Source organism: Hetaerina americana, unplaced genomic scaffold (assembly GCF_022747635.1).
Source record: "Hetaerina americana unplaced genomic scaffold, ioHetAmer1.1.p SCAF_1, whole genome shotgun sequence".
Lineage (NCBI taxonomy): Eukaryota > Metazoa > Arthropoda > Insecta > Odonata > Calopterygidae > Hetaerina > Hetaerina americana.
Window position 1 is genome coordinate 21,313,327 of NW_027286069.1, and position 22,657 is coordinate 21,335,983.

General features: G+C 35.6%; 1 protein-coding gene across 1 annotated transcript in view; it reads left to right on the forward strand.

Moving 5' to 3' along the window:
- The window catches only part of LOC139700555 (protein obstructor-E-like), a 44,905-nt gene extending 23,400 nt beyond the window's left edge, over positions 1–21,505 (forward strand). The window contains exons 2-5 of the mRNA XM_071599087.1: positions 13,337–13,558; positions 14,361–14,555; positions 15,337–15,544; positions 21,074–21,505. Of these exons, the coding sequence (XP_071455188.1) occupies positions 13,337–13,558; positions 14,361–14,555; positions 15,337–15,544; positions 21,074–21,095 (647 nt within the window). The 3' untranslated portion in view covers positions 21,096–21,505. The remainder of the gene's footprint in view (positions 1–13,336; positions 13,559–14,360; positions 14,556–15,336; positions 15,545–21,073) is intronic.
- The last annotated feature ends 1,152 nt before the right edge of the window (positions 21,506–22,657 follow it).

Here is a 22,657-nt window from a genome sequence, read left to right on the forward strand (position 1 = left end):
AATACTCACGAATGGTCGGGAGTGAATATCGTATCGATGTTTTTAATCCGGTAAATCTCCCTATAAATTCGTATCCCGTCGTTTTTTTGAGCGGTGTTTGTGCACTTTCATTCCAATCAAAGTCAATTTGGAGTATCAATAGAATATGGCTGTCATTTCATTTTATTTAGTCAAGTCTCATTTGTACAGTTATTATTTGCCCCTCCCTCCCAATGGGTAGACTAAATAAAACTAAGAAGTAAGAATTTCAGAGCGTAAAAATCATTCGCCTTGACTGGGACTCGAACCCAGATCCCTCAATATCCGGTCGAGTGCTTTAGCCACTTAAGCTACCGAGGCGTCCTCTTAAACTCTGAAATTTTGGGGCTTTTAAAGGAACTAGATGTTATGACGAAATACCGTACATACAATGTCACATGCATTCGTAGTCGTGCGCGAGGCGCCACTGTCCACGAGGTTAAAGCCAACTTTAAACACGTATGGTGTTTTCCCTTTGACAAATTCGCCTTGACTGGGACTCGAACCCATCTGGGTTCGAGTCCCAGTCAAGGCGAATGATTTTTACGCTCTGAAATTGTTGCATTAAAATGCACATTAGCGGATGACTCCGTTAAAAGTTACTGTTGCGGCATCTCCCGCAGTTTCTTTGGAATTTGGCTAAGAAGTAAGATTTTATTATATGAGCAATGTGTTATTAAAGTCATAGTTCTTAATGTTACAAGGGGATTAATGCACCATGTAGATGAATTTAGTGCATTCAGATGGTCATTTTAAACACTTCGTAAAAGCTTTCATGACATACCAATTATAATCAACATAATGGTTAATCAATTTAAGAATTGGTTGGCAGTAGCTCTCCAAGCTAACTTGTCACTTGGCCTCCAATCATACATTTGTAGCCACTCCCATCGTTCATGTATCAGCCGTCCTTACACATGTAAGCACCATATTTTAATTTTTTAAATGAATATGAAAAAATGAAATGAATATAATAATATGTAAGACCTGCTCTCTTATGCTTAATCTAATATCATGTGCCTGATTTAGTGATATAAAAACTTTTTCATCATCCATATTTTGCCTACTGTTATTTTCTTACTCTTTCTATATTTCCAGTGAATCTGATACAAAGCAGCAAATTTGAAGATGATATGAACTCTTGCCATTAATTCCAGTTTATCTTTTGATCATATTTTTTCTTTGCCTTTTGGTGTAGACTAATGTAATATTTTGTAAGTGTTAAGGTGTGCTGCAAATCAGAAGCATGCTTGTATGCTTATGATAACTTTAGAACATAGGAGGTAACAAAACATAATTAGAGACGAATCAAATTGTCCGTAATTTTCGGGCGCTGAACTATTATTCCCGCCAACTGAGTTGGACCATAGAGAAACAGTAGAGAAAAGAAGATTAGAAGATTTCAGGTAAATGTTGTGTAACAGGGATTTACCTCAATACCCAGTGCTATAGGTACAACTTCTATATCGTACTACCTCCTTCGACGATTGAACAATCTGTTATATTTGCTAATATGATAATATAGTTATATTATATGATAATATAATTATGTTTAGTAATTCAGTCTCTATAACCGGAGGATTTTAACGGGAATAGGCATTAGGATCTATAGTATTACGTCCAATGTATCTAATTAATGGGATGCAAGGGAGAAATTGAAGGTTAAATCTTTACCTTTATGATGAAGAAGTAGATGTGATTCCATAAAATCACAGTTTCCTGAAAGCCAGGTTAAGATGCTTCAGGACTTAAGGAGTATTTAGACACTCCATATACTCACAATGTAGGGATTTCAACCGAACTTGGGAGGATTAAGAGCAAAATGGGCAAGGTGTCTGAGATTTATTGCAAGGTCGCGATCTGGGGAAATGAGTTGCAACGGCCCATGGCGAAAGTTCTAGGCGACGTCCACTTAGCTCAGCGTGGAACATTTTAATAGTAGTTACTACAAGGACGCGTTCATCTTCTGGAAGGGATTGTTATTGGTCAAGAGTATCTGGAGGTGATGTACGAAGCACATCCATCTTACCTGCCATACGTGACCTTTATGGAAATGACGTATTTTTTTAACTAGTCAATGTATTACCACACTAACGCGAAGGCGTGAACATTTATCTGGTTGAGAAAAGGAAGAAAATACGGAGTAAATTTAAAATTCTTGTGCAGCTAATGGACGCATCTGTCAACGTTTCCCATATTTAATTTCACCGTACTAATAGTTGAGGCTGAATACCACCACTTAGATCACCTCTCGTAATTGTAGAGGTCTAGGGTCAATTCTGTTGTCAGAATAAACTTTAAACGGTTATTTTTTTATTAATGCACATATTTTTCACCTTCAATGAGTACTCCTTTTTTTAAGTGGACTCTGTAAATGAAATGAGAAAGAAAGATGTCACATTTTCAGAAAAAAAATTAAAATGTTTTGCTCAAAACTAATATCATATCTGCCTTAAGTTAAATGGACGTCTTGTAGAAATAGAGCAGGTGGTAATTACGTACAAGTATATAATAATTTCAGGCTATTCCCTCGTAGCCCATCGCTGAAATCCAGAACTTGAATGTAATTTTGTCACACAAGAATGAAAATTATTTAGAATTCATGGTAACTTTAGCAAAAGCTTCGAAAATAGGAAATTCCGCCAATGAAACACGCCATCTTGTTTATTTTCAATGCTATAACTGTTGACATTGTTACCACGGCCGCGAATGGGAGAATCGACAACCAAATGAAAAATAGGTTTCATTTAAGAGAAACAACTCTAATATCATCACGGAAATGAAGAAAATAAATAAATGGGAGACACTATGGATCGGAAAAATATATATATAAATATTCAAAGTACACTTGTGAAATTATGCGTTGACGGCAACAATGGATGAACGATTTGTTTATTTTGGAGACGCAAACAGACAACAAAGCGATTATAAAGGAGTTGAAAGAATCATTATGCATTGCCGTTTTAACAGTTAATGGCCATGAAAGTTCTTAAGCATAGCGATTTATGTAAAGAAAAGAATTGGAGATTTCTCTTTGTATAAAATTTCTCGTGAAAATACTGTTGTTGCAGATATTTCATCACTAATTCTGCCAATCTTTCTGCCTCGCAACGCCGATTTTATTTTTTAGTACCAACGACTTCTATACTCTTATAAGCTCCGCCAAGAACTAAAACCAATATCCGAACACACTGAAGTGCCTAGACCAGCATGTTTGCAAACTTTTCTTTCGTCACTCAACACCCCACTGACAACCCAAAAAGGTACAGCTTTTTAAGAAGATTTGCCGGTTGACATATTCTATGAAAATAGACGGACGGAGGTTAAAGACCTGAAGGAAGCCGGTAGGATTCTTGACGTGTAGGCACGGCCATCCCACCCACGATCTCATCGTAACTCAATGTACGTACACGGAGAAGTGGATCGGAACCCAACAGAATGAAAGAGCGAGACGGTGGGTACGGGATCTTTGGGGGGGGGGGAGTTGAAGGAATGGAGGCTGTAGACGCTGACGCTGAACGATTGGGCGTGCTCCCAGACCATTGTGCGAGTGCTAATACGTTTGAGCACGTATCGTAATAAGCGAGAAACCGGTTCGGAGAAGACGTCGGGTGGTGAATCGAACGGTTCAGTTACTGGGGCACTGGGTGCCGCGCTGCATTGTGGGCGACAGGATAAGGGGACGTGGCGGGTGTCTTTGAGAGATTGCGGAGGGCCGCTTGGGGAGGAGTTGCTGGGTGGTCGGTGCTGCGGTGAAGGGAGGTAGGGGTATGTTGGCAGGGAAAGTGAGGGATGGGAGAAAATATGGGTTTTGCGTGGATAGGAGAAGGGGTTAACTGAGGGGGGGAGGGAGGGATGGAGAATTGGGAGGCAGAGATGGCGCTCGGAGCAATCTGGAGTCACGGAAACGGAGAACGGGGTTTTGGGGAGGGGGGGAAATTGGCGGTAGGGGTGAAAGGGGAAGGGATATTTGGACTGGAAATCATCGTAAGTGCTCCAATATGAAAGAGGGTTATTCCTCTCAAATTCTACTCCGATACAAATTTATGAGCCCCAGTTCTTGAGATTGTCTGCAGACTCGGTCCACTTGGTCAAATTAAATTTTGGCACGTTAAATTTTTCATCATAGCTAGGTTATCTCATCAATTAATTTTTTTAAACTGTATATATTTCAATCGATGTACAAACAATTTATATTTTTCATTTGCCAAGTGACTTAATGGTAGTTTTTGTGGGCGGCGCGTTTGGTTTAAAACCGGAATGACCCAGTTTCAAAATCCGGTAGTCGACTCTGGACACCCAACAGTGCAAAATTGGTATCTGTGTTCAGTAATTTTCGCTAAATTTCTGAAAATCGCAGTGAAAGAGCTAGCATGTATGAATGCCGTAAGGTTTCAACGCGTGGTGAATTTCACTCTCACAAATGCTCATTTAGAGTTGAATGTTGGGGTTGGTAAAATAGATGACATGTCAAAATTCATTGTGTAAAAACCTTCTTAAACACAATCCCTAGTTTTAATTGATTAAATGAGATAATTTTAAAATCCACCTCTTTGCTTCCAAGCAAAATACCCCCGGGGGGATCAGTCAGACGCTTATTGCACAGTCTTCCAAAATCAAGATTCCGCCGAGTTCAGTTACATGAGACGACGGGTTTCTTCGGCAGTTTTCTGTTCTACATTTCAAGATATTGTACGTAGAGACACCGTGATGCCATCGACGTGGCAATATCAAATCCGGTTATCTTTACACAATTTCTCCCCGTAGCTCTCTTAATTACCCTCAGATCATAATTATCCTTTGGGCCATGTAGCTCTTACACTTAAATGCAACCACTCTCCACGAGGAAGATATGAAAAATCATAAATATTGATTTATAAAAATTCATTATCTGAATATTATCGAATAAAAATCGCGCTATATATACCCGCCTAATTACGGGTGCCTTAAACCAATAGGCATTTGGTTAGCAAAATTATTTCCCGATATAATTATTACTTAGGAATTTTACATGAGATTCGAGGACGTATTTTAGTGCTAGCTTTAATTCATGTATTAACAACGAAGATTGGTTAGAGTAACGTAACACCTATTCGTGCGTATTTTGCAAACAGATATGAAGTGAATATACAGGTTTTAAGCACTCTAAGAGGTTCTTATTAATCTTTGAAATGCTCTCTAAAATTTATAATGGACTAGTTTTAAAAGGTCAGTTTCTGAAACTTTGCGTTTTCGAATTTTTTTTTTCAAAAATTGATTATTATCATTGAAGCAAAGGTAGGTAGGTGCTTCTATGATAAAGCTATTGCATTTATTTTATAATAGCGAACATGATATCAGTTTTTTCGTAAGAACGACATGTATTTTTGCTATATTAATCCATCATTCTTCTGGAGGCAGTCCTTCACTGCCATTAGAGTATGTAATGCATCCCTGCCACCATTTTTTACTGTCGTCATTTGGTAGATTAAGCAACAAATTGAATTTTTTCGAATTTGCATATGCCTGACATCTCGCTGTAAGTTCCTTATGAATGGATTTAGATGGGCGCAGACGGTACACTGCTACAGTTCTTAGCCTCGCTAAAAGAGACACAACCTGACACCTTACACTGTAATAAATTGTTCTTCAATTTCCCTTATATTAGACCTCCCTTCATTCCGCCCAACATGCCTATCCTTTTCCTACCCCAAACCTCGCTTGCTCAATGTCTTTCCCTCCATCACAACGTTCAGCATTTCACCGCCAATCAAAATGTATTGCAATTTTCAATTATAATTTCTTGCTTCCTTTGGATTTCTTCCGAAAATATTTTGCTGAAATATTTCTTGTGTAATTTTTTTTCATCTTTTAGTTAGATCCATGATTATTCTCTCTCTCTCTCTCTGTGGTGAATACTACTAAGCCCTTATTGGCATTGGTGAATTTTGTTTCAGGTAATTGATTATTTCTCCCTCTTCTCCTACCGTTCCAAGGTTAAGGCATATTTGCTGATTCCCTCTTCGTACCCTTCATCTCCACAATTTTCTCGATTCAAATCGACTGTATTTAATGGACCTTCTCGTCGAATTCAAATATTGTTATTAAATATTCCAATTGCTGAAGAATTGGGCATTCACATCGCATCCGACTTTTCCATAGGAGTGGTAAGCGTTTGAGTTAACTTATCAGTTTGGTCTCCGTGAATTTTCTGTGTCAACTCTCTTCGCAAAAAGTGTAGTGCGACACTTGGGCATTAAGGCATGTTATTTTGAAAGGAAAACCACATCCTCAGTTATTATTAGGGTTAGAATATGAGAACGGCGCGAAAAAATTGGGTGTGCGGAATATTAGGGGTTTCGGATTCGGATTTCGCCCTTCTTTTTCCTCACCAAGTAGAATCGTGTCGTTCCATTTCCTCTTTACGGTCCGCTGTGCCCGAAAAAACCAGCAAGAAAGCAGTTTTTTTTCCTAGACTCCGACTGTAGAGGACGAGAAAAGGAAAAGTTGTGCTGTCGATATGTGTCTATCTGGAGCAACGGAAAGGCATGCCTAATTCTACTCGATCGGGTATTGCTTCAATAGACAAGGAGAGATAAAGAAAAATCAAACGGGAAAAAGAAACGAGGTATATATATATATATATATACATATATATATATATGTATATATATATAATATATATATATATACATATTTATATATACATATATATATATATATGTATATATATATAAGTATATATATGTATATATATATGTATATATATGTGTATATATATATATATATATATATATATGCATATGTATATATATATATATATATATATGTATATGTATATAAGTATATATATATGTATATATTTATATATATATATATAAGTATATAGAAAATAGAATAGAAAAATAGTTTTCAACTTCATCCACCGATTGAATTTTCATTATTAAACCTATTTCTCCACTCTTCCAATTGTGGATTTCCACATCTTCGTCTTGGTAGTTTTTTTTATCACCCTTATGGCATTTCGATTAACCAAAAATCATATCAAATTGTCCCTATCAGACTACTTGATAAATTTAACTTGTTGCACGGACTGTCCATTTTACTTGTGTTATACTTTAGCGGGATTATGTTTCAATCGTTTCTGGATTTCTTTTGTCTGATGCTCTGATAGCGTAACCGCTTTTGTTGTTAGTGAACTTCCGTGCCGAGGCTTTGATAAGTCCTACTTGGATGTTCAAATAAGAAATACTGTCGGTATTAGTTTCTTCTGGAAGAAGATTATCTTTGCTTGCGCTTTAATGCTTTATTGTAATTATTAACATTTCGATTTTCTCACAAACGGTGATCATGTTTAAAAAAAACAATCTTTTTTACTGTGCAAGAATGTTAAATTTCTTTTATGACTTTTAAATGCTAAGTATGACTACTGGAACGAAGATGTTTTAATCATCATACATGTTTACATATGTATATATATATATATATATATATATATATATATATATATATATATATATATATATTTAAATAGAAACAGATATAAGGAAAAGGGATAGGAACACACATAAAAGACAAACACAGGAGAGGTGGGATCAAGCAGATCACGAATGTAAATATATGTATATATATATATATATATATATATATATATATATATATATATATATATTTATAAAAATGTAAATGAATAAATATATATATATTTTTTCAATGTATATATATTTCTTAATATATATGAATATATAAATATATATATATATATATATATATATATATGTATATATATATATAAAATAGCAGTTAATGAAAAAATCCCTAAAAATGTTCATTTTAATTATTTTAACATTTATTTCATTGCTCATTGGACATGATAAAATTTAAGTTCTATCTTATTTCCTGCAATGATGTCATGCATGGAGAAAAAATACATGTGGTGTATGATTAAATGCGGAAGTTTTATGAGTGATGATTTCTTGTCTTCATTTTCTTTTATTTTTTATTAATTACTACTTTGAGCTCCAAAGTTTAATGAAATCATGTCGTATTATGTGCCAACGCCATGCAATAATAGCCCGAGTGAACAGGAAAGCGTTTTGATAGCCATGTATTCCAATTCTAAAATGTATTTCAACTCCTTTAGTAACATCCCGATACATGCTCAGTTCCCAACAAATATGGTAAAGAAAACTGCATATAAACAATTAAGTGAAACATAATTTCTCCAAAATTAATTTCCCCGTAACCACCACGTATTTCAATGGATTTAACTGCTGCATAATTTGACAGAAGGGACGGTCTTGTCTGATTTCGTCGACCGGGATAATTATTTCCACGAAGAATGACGGATCATACAGTCCTCTTGCTTATTTATTAAACGCAGAGAAGGATACCTATTAAGTTTTACTACTCTTTTCATACAAATAAGTATCAGGCATATAAAAATCGAACGAAATTTCAAGTAATGTCTTTTGAAGTGATTTTAGATTATTTTGTATTGTTCTGTCATGGATGTTGATTTACTTACTATTAAGATTACCCACGACCCGTTTGAATGCTGTGCTTTAAGGAGGTCATAAGAAGAAAGGAAATGGTTTTTGACCATTCGTGGAATTCGTGGAACTGCAGGATCATTAAGAGAACTGAAATTACTTAGCATTTCTGCTATTAAAACGATTTCCTTGGCGAAAAATAATACTACGCTTTAAGAATATTCATTTTCACATTCATTTTTTGAGGACGTGGAATATTTACTGACGTTAACGCAAGTTACCTTAAATTGATTCTTCATGCTTCTCCTATTCTGTTGAAAATTTTGCTAAAAACATAAAAAAATGTACTAGTTTCTATCACTTCACAATATAATTTCAAACCTTGGCTCTAATATAAGGGAAAATGTCATCCTTTTATCCATTAATTATACAATTTCTCGGATAAATCACAGTTAATTTACAGCGAATTCCCGATCCACATTATTTGAAGAATTTAGCGATGACATCTTCGAGGATAGTAAAGGTCAAATGACATTGTTAGTGACGTTCAGGATTCTTTTCCTGTGTGTCAACTGAAGCCCGTATTTGCTCAAATGCACCGAGGACTCGACAATGAAGCACGTTAGACATGCCAGCCACGCCCGCGAGCATTAAAAAGCCTGCGCCCGGGCGAGTTGGCACGACTTCCACTTTCGACTACTAAGCAAGAGACGTTTGCTCAGGAGAAAACTTGGGAGTTAACCTTAGTAAACATTCCACGTCCCCAAGAACTGCATGTGAAAATGAATATTTTAAAAGCGTAGAATTCTTTTCTCGTCAGGGAAAGAGGGGAGCAGGAGAGACGGCATGAGATAGAGAGAACGGGAGAGAGAGAGAGAAAGGACTAGAGACATAAGGAGGGATTGCTAAGATCCTACTTTCATTTTCAACTCGCGTGGAGACCGAGCGTGATGAAATGTACGTGGGCGACTCGGAGCGCATTCATTCATTCAGCTCAGAGAATTAGAAAAAAAGCCTAAATGAGAATCAAAAATGGCTATCTCTATGTAGTGTGTACAGTATGTTTGGTAAAACGGATAAACTATTACCTTAAATCAAATGCCTCGTTAGTTGGGTGAACAATAATAGCATTGTTTCTCCATTTTGAAAGTTTGCGAAAGGAGAGTTCATTCGTCGTTCAAATACGTTTTGTTGAAACTATGATAGGAAAAAAAGGACTCGTCGAAAATTGTATAAGAGCCAGAGTCCCCCATACCTCATCATAATCGATAAAAAGAGATTATTTATCTATTATCTGCCAATAATTAAGAAAAAAAGAAATGAACTGGAAGAAAGAAAAATTATAGCATAATAAGTGTTTATTTTGAATAGAAAAAGGGGTCACTTCAGGCTTGACATTTTTTGGAACGCATCCAAATAGAGCGATCCAAGTTTCAATAAAAATCTCTACCCAACTTCGATTTTGCTCAAGGTACGCTTCCTGATTGAAGCTAGCTATATATCTTGTACCCACTATATTTTACTACACTAATCTTGCAAAATTAATTTGGTATTGCAATAATTTCCTTTAAAAATCAATGTTTTTTTGATAAAGTGGAGATTTGGCAATGTTACTTCTCGTATTACTTAAATTGAAACGTGCATTATTCATGAATTTGATTAAGTAAAACTGGAAATCTATGGGTCCTCGATTGGGCAAGATTGTATTTGTGGACCTCAGCTCTGACTCTTTGAAGATATTGGACTCTATATTTCACCTAGTTGTCAATATGGATGAAGCATTTACCGGTTTATACCATTTATATTCATGAATAAGCATTGCAAATCCATGCGACACTTTCATTTTGTACTCTTAATAGCAAACGAAAGAGTGGCATGAATGCATACTTAGATTGAAATAAAGCCTAACTCATAGCAAACTATTGAATGATAAATTGCTTTTATAAAGCAACATCACATCAAACTGAAGTTTAGGTCATTATTTATACATCTGTTTCTACCCACTTAGCATATCATCCAGTCTACGAAACAACTTGAGTAGTTATCGTTGGAAGAATAAGCATGCTAGACTCAAGGTGTTTTTCATTTAAATGCATCCGTGACAACTGCTAAATCTCCATATACCTTTCCTATTGCAAGATATGCATATTTGCACGCTATGGGCGATGAGTGTTCCGATAATATACACGCGGAGTACAAATGTGTGTGCCACTCTGAGCTACGCTGTCCAACCTAGACATCTTCCAAGTCATCACTTTTCAGCTTCCACATGCAAGCAAAAGGAAAGTTATCATTATATTAACTTTTCGTCTCAATCGCTCGCCCGAAAAATTTCAATTGTCAACTGTGCACAGCCTGTGATTTCAACGCCTGCAACATTCGAGTGCGGGAGATTGAGCAACGCATAAAAAGAAGAAAAGTCTATCAGTCGCTCATGCGGGAAACAGAAGTCAAGGGGAAAAAAAAGGAAACGAGGTAAATACGGAAAGGTGCAGAAATCTCTCGAATGGCCGACGGGTATTAGGGACGGGAATGGCAGGAGAGAATGGCGGAAGGCGAAGGCGCGTTGCTGGCTTGTCCTTTCACAAGACGGAGGAGGAGGCTTGGAGGCCGCCGATCTCGGCCCTTTCACATTCCGCGAGGCTCAAAGGAGAGCTGGGCCGTTTGCTAAGTCAGTGGCGCCAAACGGAAGGCCAGGGAACTACTTTTTGATCGGTTTATAATTAATTAAACAAATGGAATTCAGAATCAGGGCTGCGTATCTCGGTCGGAATTCGCCCCTAGTGGTGAGTTGACCGCAAAATTCTAGCGAAATTAATTTTTTTAATAGTGTTGCTCTAGAAGAATAAAATATTGATAAAATTCTTGGGTGAATGTGCTCTTAATCACCGTAATGATCTGAATTGGCAAAAAATATTGTCCTCACGGAATATGAAGTGTAATGTGTGTATGTAGGCCCTTTAATGGATATGTTTTAAGTATGATTTGTAAGATTAACTTTTTCGTAGAATATTCATAGACCTGAATATGAAGGAAGAATTCAGTTCTCAAGCGCCAAATTGACAGATTATTTCAAACTTTCGTCTGCAAATGACACCAAAGAAATAACTCTACCAGAAACATTAAGGATAGGTGAAATCATAGTTACATTTCAACGGAAAAGAATGCATCTATTATTTAGACTCTTTTAATAAATATATGGCCTCACTATCATAGAATTATATTTATTATCAGACTCATACCACCTAAATATGATCTTTTTCTACTTTATTTAATTAGTACGCGTTGACTAAAAGAGGAAAATATGCAGCAGTAAATAAAATTAATTTTGAATTTATCCCAAGAGTAAAACTTTTTCTAGCGCCCAAATGATACACGATTGCCCTGTTATTTCTGTGTCTTTTGGTACAAAGTTTAGGATACATATTTTTTATGGACAATTTTGTGACTTTCTACTGCAAAATCTTGGAAAAATGTATAAAACTAGTGTATATATTTTGGTGATTAGTGCTAACGTTAATTTACCGATGCTAACTTTTTAACTTAACTTGCCCTCCAATTTTATTTCTCATCCAACCCAACAAGGATTTAATTAATAATGCTATAATTATAGCTAACCAAAATCTCGACTATTTTATTTGATCATGCAGTTAGTTCAATATTTCCGAACTCATTCATTTAACTAGAGGTTTACGTAAATCAGACAATTAGTTCTCTCTCTTCTTTCAGTATTCCTCTCATATCTTACCTTTTGTTTATGCGTTCTAAAATGAGAAAAATACTTAACTTTCTTTTCTCATTTTAATTTAAATTCAAGATCTAGTGTATTCAATTTGCAATCTATTCAAAGTAGACATTCAAGAACAGTAACCAATATTTTTGTGGTCACGTATCTACGAAACTCTTCCTCATAGAGTAATGGACACCGTGAAAAAGATTCAATGAAAATTTAGAAAACAAGTCTGGTACAAGATATGGAGTCAGAAATCTAATGATATTATCTTGTGCTCCAACTTTTAAATATGGAATTTACAGTAAATTACGGAAATCAATGGGTGATGTATTAGGTGTTGAGAATAAATATGGCGTTGGTTTTTCTGTTTTTTCCATCATTGGTAGTTTGGTCGTCAAAGTATTACTAATATTTTATATATTTTCATTTATTCTTTATCTAAAAGGATGAGTCTGAAAATGTATGCTTATGTAATCAAAATTTCATTTTCAGCGATTTATATTTGTTCCCTTGATACTACAAGATCGTATTTAGATCTTCATTTTCTCTCTCTTAAGGTTTTTCATTTATTTCTTACCAAAACATATTTGCCTACGTAAATTTCTCTCGCGGCTGTATATAGGCAGATTACGTTGTTGTAAGTAAGGTTAAGAGTAAGAAAAAATAACGTTTAATCAACAAAAAACAAAGTATTATAAGTAACTAATACAGTTAATAATATTGTATATATAACTAATGCATCATCTAAATGGAATTTAACTTAGCGTCGTGGAATTCCATAGTTAAAATAAAAGAAACTTCGTTAATGTCCCACATGATTACTTGTATTACATGTATTGTCGACATAGGTTTTATCGTATATCTAAAAGTTATCCTCATAGCAGAATTGATCTTAAATTAACAAATTTCAATAAAACCCTACGAAAACTTCCGAAATAACTTTTTTATACAAACCTTTGCCTGTAACCTTATACTTTGTCCATAAATTTACCGAGTTTATTGTAATCTGTCTCCCATTGCCCCTAACTAATTATATTTCTCAGTTTTACGGCTCTTGCAAGAACGACATTGTGTGCCAGCCCTTGAATTCACGTTGATATTTTAACCCTTCCAGTCGCCTTCCTGGTGGCCTGCTCCATGGCCCAGCACTGCCCAGAGCCCTTCGGCGAGCAGGCGTACCCTCACCCGCAGCTCTGTGACCACTTTATCCGCTGTGAGAACGGCACCGCCAGCATCGGCGTCTGTGAGAACGGTCTCCTCTTCGACGGCAAGGGCAATGTCCACGACCACTGCAACTACCACTGGGCCGTCGAATGCGGGGACAGGCTGGCTGAGCGTAAGAATTGTTATATATTCGTACGGGAGGTGATTTACGTTGCCCATTTCGTGATGTAGTACTCGGTTGTTAACGAATTAGGATGGATTTTTCTCAAAATTTCAGCTTGGACATGATAATGTCATAAGTATGTATAAAATCTAGAATAGCATTGAAAAAGTTAATTTTTTCTCATAAATGGTTATGGTTAAGTAATCGTAGAAGTCAGTATATCATTTAAATATATTTTTTTTGCATAAATATAACACAAATGTTGTTACTATGATCTCAAAAAGCTTGTAGCTCAAAGAATAAACTATTGGTAATAATTTATCTTTAAAATTTTACCTTTCTTTATCTGTCTAATAATTGCAGCAGGCACTCTGCGTTACAACTTAACAACCCGAATACGGACCCTGGCAATTGGATTAATTCATTTGTGAATCAATTCGGGAAACTCCTATGTAAATGTGATCGTCCTAAAATTTTGAATGTTTGTCTGATCCCAGGCGAGGGATTCGATTTCCCAGTAAATCAACACACCAATCTTAATATTCTTTCCCCTTTTTTTGTTTTAGTGTGGTGAAAAAAAACCTTTTACGGCTTATGGAAAAATTATTTAATATAGTGATTTTATAAAGGCCGTAAGAAGCTCAGTGTACTCTGTCCAACTTAGCAAATCACAAATTACTTTTACAAAGTTGTCAACGTCTTGACAAGGGAAAAATATTTTCATGATGGGATGATTGTTGTGATGCAAAATGCGTTTAGTTGTGACGAGATGTTTTTCTTTCAACGACTCCGCTCTTTCTCTCCCGTCCAGTCGTTCCCATCAACGCTCCCGGATGCGAGTTCAAGTTTGGAGTTTACCCAGAGAGCGCAGCTTGCAGCAGCAACTACATCAAGTGCGCCCACGGCGTCCCATACCAGACACCATGCGAGCCGGGGCTAGTGTACGACCACCGCATCCACGGCTGCAACTGGCCCGATGAGATGCTCGAGACCTGCAACCCCGAGGGTTAGTCCCGACGGACACGCTCGACACACAGAGATGAAGAAGTCCATTATAAATCATAGGATTAGACATTGGCTAATATGAATTTTTTATAATTGTATTTGCAGTAATATCATTTTGTTTCACAATATCCGGAGTTTTAAAAACCCCTTAATTAAACAGAGAAGAACCGGAACAGCCTCCAATCGTTAGAAAAATTTCAATGAATTTCCTTAAGTGAATCACGAAGAAAAAACCGTTATTGTTTTTATAGGTTGACTGCATGTCCACGTCCTTCTGGAAATATTTTACATGACAGTTTAAAGTCTTAAACATGAAAATAATTTCCAATTTTAATTCAAAAAATGTTTTCTCGATTTTGATATATCTATTCTACAGGATAAATGATTATTTCCTCTCCTTATCGGGCAAATGTTGATCCATGCATGAAATTAATTTAATAAATTGCTAAATCATGCATTTATTGAAGACTTAGAAACTCAGATATGAAATAATAACTAATTCAATTAACTATAATGTGTTTTCATGTCAAAGTTTTTCGATGCTTAAGCCACCTAGTCTTCTTAATTCACTCAGTGTAATTAATCTATGTTACTTGGTTAAAAAGTTAAATTTAAATAATTTCACAAGTTCTTAGCAGTGTGGGTGTGATGTAATGTATGCTCTATGCAATAGCACTTCTTAATAATATCCAAAAATGAATATATTGACGCTGAAATTCAACATTGGAGTGACTTTTTCATCAATGATGACTGTCATAATGTCCTTCTTTCACCCCTTACAGCCATCATCGGATTCCGCTGCCCAGAGAAGGTGCCAGCTCACTCCCCGGCCGCCCGATTCTGGCCGTACCCCCGATTCCCCGTCCCCGGCGACTGCTCCAAGCTGATCACCTGCGTCAATGGACACCCCAGGCTCATCACTTGCGGCGAAGGCAAGCTCTTCGATGCTGAGACTCTTACCTGCGACGACCCCGAGAACGTGCCCAAGTGGTGAGGAAGATACATATACTTATACTCTTAGGCCCATTTCTCGAAGTTTACCTTTCCATGTGATTCTTAAATGCGGGGACTTTCAATGCTAAAAATTAGTACTTCTGTCATTAATTTTTTTCATTACAAAGCGTGCAAAATTTTAAGCTTTTATGGCAAACTGAGAACTGCTTTCAGAGAACTTGTCATTCGACTGAATAGCTTTGAAAAACGGGCCAAGGGAAGTCAGAAGGTAGTATTCGCTAAATAGAGTGGGCTGATGTCAATTCCATGTTTCTCTACGCTCACTCTTTCCCCATTCCCTGAAAACCCTTCTCCTTCCAAAATATCCACTAACCCTGTTGTCGATAATAACCTCAGATAGTTAATTGATAACCTAATAACTACTACTAACAATATTTATATTGAATATGGATACTTTTTCTCCCAAACTGCTTTTTGCATTTTTACTACGTTTAACACTAATTATGCATGTATTGAGCTGAAAATTTATCTCACTTTGCCTCAAATACCTCTCTGATTTCGACAAAGTGAGTTTATTTTCCACAATACTTTTATAACTGTAGCTAGGACGTTCAAAAGCTGAAATCAAAAAGTCAAACGCTCAACAAATTTTCGATAATTTTTGTTATATGCTAAGAAGTCTGTCGGTAATCATAAAACGGCATGCAAAAACAACGTGTCTTTTAGGCCGCCACTTGCCAATAGTATAATGAAACATTGTTACAATGTGTTGAAAAGTATGACATAAAAAAATCTTAGCCTAATAAAGGAGAATATTTTGAGTACCACCGTACCATTTTTGTTCAACCGATTTAGGATTTGGACGGGTACAGGCCATATAACGGTAAAACAATACATTTCCGTGTTAATTCTAGTTAAACACAGCCCAAGATCAATACTAAAATAAACCCACCTTCAAATCGGCATACTTCCTACCTTCCTTCATTCCGTCCAACATGCCTTTTCTATTCCTACCCTTACCTCGTTTTCCTAACGTTCTCCACTCTATCAGTCTTTTCCTTTCTATCCATTTTTTCATCTTTCTAAACACCATATTTCAAAAGCCTCCAATCTACGACTATCATCTTGCTTCTAGTTTCCGCGCCGTACAAAACCAGGCTCCATATAAAAGTTTTAAAGAGTCTTTTCTTAGAATTATTTCTCAACGTCCCTTCCATCACTTCCCTCCTACTTGTAAAACTTCTTTAACTAATGTAATTCTCTACTTTTTTCAGGATATCACTAAATTTATGTGATTGTATATATGGAAGTGTAATATGTGTATACATTTGAGTACAAATCAACAATCATGTCATTATTTTAGCCTGCTGATAAGGATCATGAAATTAAGAGATCTCATCGGAATTGAATTAGATATCTATGAGAAAGAAAAAACATTATAGAGCAAGGAAAAATCATATAACTTTAACAATACATTGTTAGTTAACAATTATAGTTCCATTGCATTTTTTATCCTTAACTAAAATACAAACATACAGTATATGCAGTAGAGATAAAGTACATACAGTAAATGACTAAAAATACTTTTTTTGCTAGACTCTTCGGGCCCACTAATTCAAACCTAAATTTCGAAAAATGTAAACTCCTCGGATAACTTTTTTTTGAGAGAAATCGAGGCTCATTTCTCTCCTTTTTTATGGGTATGGAGATCATTGTGGTACAAAATAGGCCAAATGAATTGCCATTGCTATAGATGTGGTGTCAAAGCATTAAATTTGGACATACTTTTATTAATTATTTCTATTGTGAAACTTGGTCTGGGACCGAGACACTTAATAGTTGTCATTAAACATTTGAATGCAATTGTTTCAGTCAGGCTCTACTTCGTGAAAATTTATGATCACTGAATAAGTAAAATTTGTATTCTTTCACAAAAACAAACAAAATAATACATTTATTTTTTTTGTAAAAAATACTGTTCACTTATTTAGTGATTTACTTTGAAATCGAGTAGTAGTATTTTAGGGGAGGCGAATGACAGCTGAGGTCATTTGTACCATTAAGGATGGACAGGAAAGGATGAAGGGTGGAGAGAAACGCGGCGTCGGTATTAGCTTACTCCATACGAAAGGCACCAAGGGGTCCGCAGTTTAACGTCCCATCCGACGGGTGGCGAACTCACTCAAAGTGCCCTCCACAAAGTACCTCAAGTAGGGATCAAGATACCTCTGAAAAATATTCAACCAGTGGGATTTGAATCCTAGCCCTATGGGTGGGAAGTCAGTACGATAGCCACCGCAACATCTCGATCCCTTTTGGAATCGAGTATGTATTTTCATAATTTATGATGAAACGTAAACTGAAATCCTTTTCATAATCAAGATGTTAAGAGAAAATTAAATTGAACTGTTTTATTTGTACAGAATTGCAAAAATATCTTATTAAGTGTTTAAGACTACTTGGATATGGATGAACTGACTATGTACGTATTATCTTTCACGTTTTCCGAAATTTTCTTTTTCTGCGGATTGAATTTGTGCCAATTTTCATTTTTACCTATTTTTACCATTATATTCGAATTATACGTATTTTATATATTAAGACTAAGTCCAGAAAAAGTGCATTCATATATGGCAGGAAAAACTGCTCAATGCTGACATTTGTATTCGCAAAAATATTGAAATATCAATGGTCATAAAACATTATAAATATTTAAAGCTGGGATAATTCTTCGACAATGTTCTCTACTATGAACTCGTATTTGAGCAAACTGCGGCATGAAATTACGTGAAATACAATGTCTTATATATATTTTTGTTGTTGTTAATGCAATTGTATGTTAGGGACAAAATAGAAGAGAGTTTTTATATTCTTTGATTTTCGTGTGAGCCAGCAGTAGAGAACAACTTTCGGTCATATTCAAGTTTTATACTCAAACATATGATGATGAATCAAAAATTATTGATATTTAGGTTCCATGACTTACCATTCAATTATTTTCAGTTGTATACTTACTGAGCAACAAGACATATAACATATTATAATAGTAAGTTAATAAAAGTAAATTTCTGTGAACGTGATAGAGTTAAAAGAAAAATTGAAAACCGAACAGCTTTCATGCTTAATGAAAATAAATTTTACCAACAGAAAATTTATTTCCGTTATGCACCTGATATAAAAGATGTATCATGTATTTTTTAGGAATAAGGTCGTCATCCTGTATCGAATTCAAAGTATTGAAAATACAAAGTTAAGTGATGGTGAAATATGTTTAACTTCTGTTCGCTTTTTCTTGATTATTTTTTTATGGTTTGTTGATGAAACTCAAATTAAAAGAGAGCATTTGGCTGTATTAACATTTGGCAGCTTTACTTTTTGGGGTAGGTTTTGGATGGGCACAGACTGAAAACTATATTTCTTAGCATCGCTTAACAAGGGACATATCTGACACCCCTCTCTGTAATAATAAACGTTTCTTCTACCCCTTATATTTCTTTTCTTCTCCATGTCAGGCAGCGCACATATTCTCTTCTTCTCCCTAGTTCGTTTGCCTAACAATATTTCCTCTAACACAGTATTCAACATTAAACTATATTTCTTAGCATCGCTTAACAAGGGACATATCTGACACCCCTCTCTGTAATAATAAACGTTTCTTCTACCCCTTATATTTCTTTTCTTCTCCATGTCAGGCAGCGCACATATTCTCTTCTTCTCCCTAGTTCGTTTGCCTAACAATATTTCCTCTAACACAGTATTCAACATTCACCCACCTTCAGAATATTCTGCATCCATCTTTCCTGCCTCCTTTGGATTTCTCTCGACAAACCTTTCTCCTCCCCTTTCACCATGCCTCTATGCTTTTTCTCTTTCGTTTTCCTTTTTTGTCCATTTTTCTTCTTACATTCTTCTCCGCACCCTAATCTCAATAGCTTTTAATGTACGTCCATCATCTTGCTTCAAAGACCAAGTTTCCGAACCTTAAAAAAACCACGCTCCTTACCAAAGTTTTCACCAATCTTTTCCTAGTACATTTACTCAAATGTCCATGCCATCAACACCCTCATTCCTTTTAAAGCTTTACTTCCTTTTGTAATATATCTTCTTATGTTTCTATTTATTTGATCCTCGTAGGTTCAAAACGCTTCCTAGATAGGCAAACTGTTCCACCTTTTCCAGTCCACGACCTAAATATCAATGTTTTACCTTAGCCATTCTCTTGCTCCAGAAGTCATAATCAGGTTTATAACAAAAAAATTAGTGAAATATTGACATTAAATAAACAAAATTCATAATATGGCAGAAGAGTACTCCCTAAAGAGAGGAAAGGGTTCATTTGTTATTCCTATCGTATTTATTTCTTTCTTCTTGCAACAAATTATCTACACAGTGACCGCTTTTTATGGGTTAAGTAAACCTATTATTTGCGTTTAATTTTATCCCTTCATTTTTATCCCCAAAATACTATTTGATGACATTTTTTTCATACATTTATCAGTGTTTGTCCGTGGTTCTTCTGAGAGAAACAAACAAATTTGTTTGTTTCATAGTTTTTTGCTTGTTATGTTATTAGTTCATCGTTAAATATTATGCAAATTATTTGCATGTCAAATCAAAATATTTAAACGAAGAAATGATCTAAAAACTGCTGCTAGTTGAAGTGTTGAGTTGTATGAAGTTACTTAATAGGATTGAACATGCGTAAGGTAACATGGCATTATATAAAGAATAATGGGATGGACTTTTACAAGTCTCGAGACGAATAATTTCAAGGAACATTAAGAAAGGTACCTATGTGATAGTTAAAAAATCCGTCCTCTGTGACGAAAGAATCTATAATGAGTAACTTGTTCGGAATTGCTACCCGATTTCTTTAAATGTGTCCCAATAAACGTAATGAAAATTTCTCTGGGTTTCTAGTATTTTTTGCGGTCCATTGTATTGAGCATATTCAAACTTCTCTTAGTGTAGTTAGTTGTTAATAGCTTAAAATATTATGGTATCATAATATATTTAATATTAATTAATAGAAAGAGTATTACACCTCTTGATTACATGACACGAGAACTTCCTCATACTTTTCCTGTCTTATTTCCGTCATAATAATTTCCAACTTAGACTTACCTCATGCTGCTTAAAAGCCAATATTTTCCCCCTTCTTCTATTTTGCGAATTGAACATGCGTTTTTCTAACACATCCATTAGTATCCCATTACATTTCATTTTTTTTCTCTCCAACCGCTTTGTATGCCTTTTTCGGTTTTCGCCTCGAGCAACTTCCTCTCTTCGCCAACCGTATTAAAATCTTCGGCGTTTGTCTTCTTTCCTCTGTTCAACTTATTTTATTCAATCTTCTCCAAACACCCGCCACTCAAGATCCTCCAATTTTCTCTCATCCTCTTGACTCAAAAGACCAGGTCTTACATGCAAGTACATAAAAACTCTGTGAAGAAAATGATTGAGAAATTATACTATTAACATATATTTTGCCTAAATTACATGACATATTCTTGTTGTTTTTTTAATAAATCAATATTTAATGACTGTGATCTCTTTCTTTTCCAGCGGAAACTTCGTGAAAAAGTGAAGAACACGGCGGTAAATGTTTCTTCTTTGTCTGAGGGCAAAAAGAAATGTTCAAAATTTGAGCATCATATTTTGAATCAGAGTAATATAATTCAACACTGTTCCCAAGACTGCTGCAGGGATTTGATCACCATATTGCCAGCCATGGTCGGTTTGCAATTTATAAAAAAAATGTTAAATCGCATGATATAGAACTATACTCTGAGTTGGACGGAAATTTATGAAATTCAGACACAAAATTTGTATCCGAACGCAATTTAATATTACGCATTCAAGATTTCATTTGTTTTTGATTTTTTATCCACCACAAGAACTAAGTTGTACCATGATTGAAACTAGCACTAATTGACAATCATTTTGTTCTGGCGTTTGGACGTGAAAACTTAAATAAAAATCTAAAAAAACTTCCGAAATAAATGGTTCATTGAGACTATTTCTTTTTCCTGAAAAAAATGCTAATGTCCAACAGAGGGCATGGTTGAATGTTTGATTGTGTTATGCTAGAGATTTAGTATTTCTGATGGCCTCAAAATACCAAAGCCCAACAGAGGGCATGGTTGAATGTTTAATTTGTGTTATGCTAGAGATTTAGTATTTATGATGGCCTCAGAATTGTCTTTCTGTTTGAAATGGTCTGGCATTAGAATTTTATTACGACAGATGGAATAATGGTTTAATTTTTCTCATTAGCCAGAGTTGTCGTTATTTGCTAATATGACTTTAAGGATATCTATAGCAGTAACTATGCAATATTAAGGGGTGTAATAGACTAGTGGGTAAAACGCGTTGTATAAACCACCGGAGGGTCCAGATTCGACTCCCGTATGACGCCTCTGGGCACCCTCAGCTTACCCAAGCTGTTCCTGAGTAATCACAGCCGTGACAGGGAAATTTCGCATTCCCAAGAACATAAGTATAAGGTGAGCTTTACTCACACCTGTCAAATCAACCTTTGGTTTGATTACTGTGATTTTTCGGTTACATTGCTGAATGTTACGCGTTGGTATTCTGAATGCCTAAATTACCTTGAACTTTCGGAAAATCTTCAGTTCTTCATCAATGCATGCAACCTATGCACCTAAATATACCACTTTACAAACAAGTGAATCTCAGAATCAAGGTTTCTCTTGAACTTTCCCTTCATGACTATATAGCTCTAATTACCCATCCATACCAAATGGTAAAAAATATTCTCAGAAGTTGCTCGTTCATTAGCTAAGAAGATATCCACCGTTTCCGTCAATCCCTCCTAGTACCTAATCCAACGCTAGCATTATTGCTAGACTACTTCAGATATATGGCGTGGGGCTGCATGTTTTGATCATGCGTCAACTTTCAATAACTTTAAATTTTTTTTCCCAAACCTTTCTCGCCTAATGCAGCTTCCGTTCTCACTTTCCATGTTAAAACATCCAACGAATTATTTTTTCAGCGTTTGTACGATTACGCAACGGTGTGAATGGCGCGAATCTCATAACCAGCACTTCCGGTTTAGAAAGTGGAAAGCTCTCACAAATGTTGTTGGTTCTCCTTATTTGTGTCCCTCTATTTTGGATACATTGG